Below are 6000 nucleotides of genomic sequence, written 5' to 3' on the forward strand. Positions count from 1 at the left end.
GCTTACCCTTCCCCCTCCCCATATCCTCAAGTCCATTCTCTAGTAGGTCTGTGTCTTTATTCCTGTTTTATCCCTAGGTTCTTCATGACATCTTTTTTTTTTCTTAAATTCCATATATATGTGTTAGCATACGGTATTTGTCTTTCTCTTTCTGACTGACTTCACTCTGTATGACAGACTCTAGGTCTATCCACCTCATTAAAAATAACTCAGTTTCGTTACAGAACTCTTTTTTATCTTATTATAAAAGCCAAGCATGCTTTGGTAGGAAATAAGGAAAATGTTTTTAAATAAATAGGGTAATATAAACTGATTGTAAATTCGGGAGGTATATTTCTTTCTAGCAGCTTTGTGTATCAATGTATGCATACGTAGAAATGTATATTTACAGATCTGAAATCATATGGTTTGGTGTATTATTTTGCTTCATTAGCTATTTTAGGCATTTTATCAGATATTGAAAAGTACAAAATTCTTATTTTCAATGATTTTGTAATATTTCACAGGATGGCTGTAGCCTAATGTATCTAGTCATCACTCTGTGGTTGACATTTAGATTGTTTCTAATGAATAACACTTTAAAAACTTTGGAACTTGCCTGTTTTCCCAAGAAGGGGACTGCCAGGGGCCTGGGCAGCCCCCAGGCACTAGGCAGAGATGCCAACACTTGTTGCCTGGCCCAGGGCAGGGCCTGGGAGTTCAGGGAGGGAGTGCAGGGACTGGGCCCCTGCATGTCCCTTGGGTGCATCCAGTACAGCCTGGACAGCGGGTGACCACCCTGAAGCTGAGCAGGTCCATCAGGGATGTCACTTGGCTCAACCAGGTGGGCAAGTGTGCCGAAGGCTGGTCACCTCTGGTTTGCAGAAAGTGGTTGAGGGGGTTCCTGGTGGCACACAGCCCTGTCAAGGCCGTTTTCTTGGTGGTGGAGGGCTGCCACTCCGTGGAGATTTTTCAGAAGTACACCTCACAGGGGCTAGTTCTGCTTCCTCTAGCCAGAAGCAGAGATCAAAACTCAGGAGGGGGCAGAGCTTGCAGGAACCTTCTCTCTCTCACACAGCAGGTGCCTTCAGAGGCTGTGAGTCCCCCTTGTTGCCAAACATGTGAGCGAGGAAGGCGACGGCCGCCCTGTGGCTATGGCTATTAGCGGGTGTGTTTATTTCTACATCCTGATATTAGCTCCCAAACCTGGGACAGACAGCAAAGACAGCAGTCTTGTGGTTAGCATTTTTACAAATTATTTTATTGAAGTATAGTTGATCTACAATGTGTTAATTTCTGCTGTGTAGCACAGTGATTGTTATATATATATATATATATATACATATATATATACATTCTTTTTCATATTCTTTTTATTATAGTTTATCACAGGGTGTTGAATATAGTTCCCTGTGCTATACAGTAGGCCCTTGCTGTTTATCCATTCTATATATAATAGTTTGCATCTAGAATGGTTAGCATTTTACACATTGTAAAACTTTGGCATTTTTAGAGTAAAAAAATACATTTTCAGAGCTAATGTCAGCCTAACTTCACATTTTATAAAGAAGCCGTTTTCTTTGCCTAATTACAGAAACCTCTTTCGTGGCAGAGCCTTGACCAGGAGCTCAGCTTCCTTGTTCTTATCTAATGGTGATACCATTCAGATGCACTCAGAGGCTTCCTTTTTTTTTTTCCACATCGAGAGGCCTGTGGTATCTTAGTTCCCTGACCAGGGATCAAACCTGTGCTCCCTGCAGTGGAAATACACAACCCTAACCACTGGACAGCCAGGGAAGTCCCACTTAGAGGCTTTCTAATCAAACGTTTTGAAGGTGTGTGTTGGCCTTGGTATAGACCTTTAATTTTTCCATGTAGGGAGGTAATTCTTACCTTTTTAGATGGTGCCACTCTGTTCTTCTTATATTGTCACATTTCCTTAAAACTTCTTTTGGCATGAATATAGACCTATATGCATTTTCGAGGAGTATTAAAACTCCAATTTGAAAACTTCTTGTGAAATAATGTTGTGACGGCCAGTGAAGATCCGGCCCAACCGGAAGTTGCTGATTTAAGGCCACCATGACTAACAAGATTTCGATTCCTGTACTTTTTATTGGAAATTGTGATTAGAGTGATTTGATTTCCAGTCATTATCAGTAATAACATTAAAAATAAGCTTCACTGGCAAAAAGGATTTTGAGAGATGAAGAAGGACCACAGAAGCATGTTGGAAATGTGGGAGATTGAGGAGCCTGAAAAGGACTCTGTATGTGTGAGGCTAATTCCTTCACACACTAGTCTCTTTCCCTTTGGTAAGCCTTACAACTAAGGTCCTTAATTATAGAAGAGTGTGTGTGTGTGTGTGTGTGTACACATGCATTTGTGTGTGTGGGTGTACCAGTGTGTGAGGGCAGGTGAGAATGGAGGAGAATGTGTGTGTATACTTTTACACATGTGAATATGTGCAAGCTCATGTGTGTGAGGGTGTATAAGAGTGCGAGTGAATGTGTGTGCACACTTGTGTGTATGTGTGAGAGTGGTGAGGGTGTGTGTGTGCACATGTGTGGGAGGCATATGTGAGTGTGTGTGTATGCATGGGTGTGGGTATTATCTCTCCAGACTGTGGGCCCCTCAGGGGTGAAGGCTACTATTTTCTGTCTCTCTCTCTTCCTAACTGAAAGGTAAGCACATCCATGTTGCTGCAAATGGCATTATTTCATTATTTTTTATGGTTGGGTAATATTCCATTGTGTGTGTGTGTGTGTGTGTGTGTATACACACACACACCCTGCATCTTTTTTATCCATTCGTCTGCTGATGGACATTTAGGTTGCTTCCATGACCTGGCTATTGTAAACAGTGCTGCAGTGAACATTGGGGTGCATGAATCTTTTTGAATTAGAATTTTCTCCGGATATATGCCCAGGAGTGGGATTGCTGGATCGTATGGTAGCTCTATTTTTAGTTTTTTAAGGAACCTGCATACTATTCTCTGTAGTGGCTAGAGATCATCATACTAAGTGAAGTAAAGCAGACAGAGAAAGACAAATATATGACACTGATTATATGTGGGATCTAAAAAATTGATATAAATGAACTTATTTACAAAACAGAAATAGACTCACAGACATAGAAAAGAAATTATGGTTACCAAAGGTGAAAGGGGGCGGAGGGATAAATTAGGAGTTTGGGATTCAAATATACACACTACTATATATAAAATAGACAACCAACAAGGACCACTATATAGCACAGGGAACTATATTCAATATCTTGTAATAACCTATAATGGAAAAGAATCTAAAAAAGAATATATATATGTATATATATATATATATATGTATATATATATATATATAATGGAGTCACTTTGCTGTACACCTGAAACTAACACAACATTGTAAATCAACTATATTTCAATAAAAAGTTTCAAAAAATTTAGAAAAGAAAGTCACTTAGACAAAAAAATTAAAAAAAATAAACAAAACAAAATAAAAGTGAGCACAGACTACGAAGCTGATGTACATAGTGGTTATAAATGGGTAACAGAAATGTGGTAACTGAGGCACATTGAGGTTGCATTGCTTAAAGTAAGTGTGGTATGAGGAAAAGCATAGTCTGGCGAGGAGATGAGAACTGCTGGTCCGGAGAGTGGGGGGCTCTTCCTGGATACCAGAACCTATCTCACTGCCTGGTGCGTGGTTTGTACACAAACACGTTCAGCCAGTGGTGAGAGCCCCTGTGGATTCTGCACATCTGCTGTGCTGTGCTGTTCTAAATGCTTTGGCCAATCTTCCCAGGAATCCCCAGGCACAGAGAATGTAAGGAACACCAGCTGGTTAGGGTTGGACATGTGAGTCAGCATCAGTAGGCTAGCTCTTCCTCTCGCCCACCACGAATGGGGGTGCTGAGGGCAATTCTGGGATGTGGCCACATAATTCAAGAGATTCTCAAGAGGTCACAGGATCCAACTTCCACCTCTAAGAAGCATAACAAGACCTCTAGCCTATTTCTGAAGCTCTCCAGGATTACAGATTCTCCAACTGCCTTAGTCTCCCCAACCAGGCTCTTTCTTCTAATCACAGATTGGTCAAGAAGACCAAATGAGCTGCCTCATGCCAGCAGCTGCCCCGTGCATGCTGGTTCCCCAGTTCTTAATGTCTCCTTGCTTCTCCACAGGTTTGCCAAGCTGCTGCTGCGCCTCCCAGCCTTGCGCTCCATCGGCTTGAAATGCCTGGAGCACCTCTTCTTCTTCAAGCTCATCGGGGACACACCCATTGACACCTTCCTAATGGAGATGTTGGAGACCCCACTGCAGATCACCTGAGCCTCACCAGCCACAGTCTCCTACACAGGACTAGTCAGGGCAGGTGTGTGTGGACCACCCCCCTGCACACGTTCCTCCACCCCCCACCCCCAACCCTTCCTGTTCCCCAAACGTGATGCTTATAATAAAGAAACCTTTCTACACATGCGACTTTTATAGGTGGAGTTTTGTATAGATGTTAACGGTAACCCTTCTTTGCTATCTAAGGGGCTGGGGATCTTTCTGGAAGTTCTTGGGAAAACTAACCAAGCCTCTGTACATATAATTAGTTTAAATTATTTTTTCACTTGCATTGGAAAGCCAATGACCAAATAATAAAGTAATATATGTGATATTGGCACTGCTTGGAGCATGGGGTGAATTATTGTGCAGCAGGGCAGTTATCTCAGATGTGGGAGGAAAGGTATGGGGGGTTAGGAATGGGGGCTGGGGCTGGGGTCCTGAAACAATAAATCCCATAGTTAGATACCCCATGTCTAAGCTGGGCACAGCTAGCTTTGCCTCAGGGTAGCCCCTGGAGAGATTGGGAAGAAACATTGTCTTTCAGAGCCAGCTTGGTTTTTTGTTTGTTTGTTTGTTTTTTGCTCTTTTCCTCCTAAGAATAATGAGTACTAACAGCCTTGTCCTGACTGGGGGTAATGGAGTATAAGGGCAAGAGTAGATGCTCTTTTGTTTTTAATTTTTATTTTATATTGGAGCATAGTTGATTAACAATGTTGTGTTAGTTCCAGGTGTACAGCAAAGTGATTCAGTTATACATACACATGTATCTATTCTTCTTCAAATTCTTTTCCTATTTAGGTTAGAGAAGATGTGCTCTTGAAGGGGGAAGACACGGGTCCTGGGAGTGGGTGGGAGGTGGTAATGGTAAAGGAATGGACTTTCTGTCCTTAACTAGCAACAATAACAAAAAGACCAGAGTGCACCAAATTTGTTTTCCATCATTATCTAACTATATGTAGCCTGTTCTTAACAACTTACTGACCAGAGACATATTAATACGTCTTTTGTTACCCAAACGTTGTTGACCGGAGTGTTTCAATATTCACTTACATAACAAATTGCTGGCCACAGGCATTAGTTTCTGCAAAAATCCCCCGGTCAATAATGTGTTAAAAGGGGAAGAGAGAAAAGCTCTTCCAGCTTCTAGCCTATGATCACCTAGTGTCTTAGAGCCCTGCTGTCTGCTGGACAGTGAGCTCCTTGAGGGTAGAAATTGTGTCTAACTGACATCACAGCTAGCCTATACAGCCCATCTTGTTCAAGTCACCCTCCTGCCATCTGCAGAAACAAGACTTAATGGATACACAATTCTATGCCCCTTAGGGTTGTAGAGTATACAACCTGAACAGCTGCACATGGCTTACCTTCTTCATACCACCAGAACCTGACCTGGTGTCTGGCATGCAGTAGGCACATAGTAAAAGTGTGTTGTTGAATTGGGTTCCACACAACTGGAAAGAATTCCCTAAAGGTTTTTGTGATGGCAGCTGCGTCATTCCGCATCAGCAAGGCAGCTGCGTCATTCTGCATCAGCAAGTTGTCCTCTCAGAAAAACCCCAGGGCTAACTCTCCAGTCCAAATATATTCATCAGTGATCATGCAATTTTGAAGAAATAAAAATTGCTTTATTCCTGTGAAAAAAAAGTTTAGGGATCCCTTAGACTTGGACATTAAGCAATGGAATTAAA

At 42.0% G+C, this 6000-nt stretch overlaps 1 protein-coding gene across 1 annotated transcript in view; it reads left to right on the forward strand.

The window, feature by feature from the left end:
- RXRG (retinoid X receptor gamma) overlaps positions 1–4309 on the forward strand; it is a gene marked incomplete at both ends in the record, with an annotated part of 43811 nt that extends 39502 nt beyond the window's left edge. The window contains one exon of the mRNA XM_081225408.1: positions 4162–4309. Coding sequence (XP_081081534.1) covers positions 4162–4309 — 148 coding nt within the window. The remainder of the gene's footprint in view (positions 1–4161) is intronic.
- Between the last annotated feature and the right edge of the window lie 1691 nt (positions 4310–6000).

This window comes from Mesoplodon bidens (assembly GCF_964165515.1).
Source record: "Mesoplodon bidens genome assembly, chromosome: 2".
Taxonomy (NCBI): Eukaryota; Metazoa; Chordata; class Mammalia; order Artiodactyla; family Ziphiidae; genus Mesoplodon; species Mesoplodon bidens.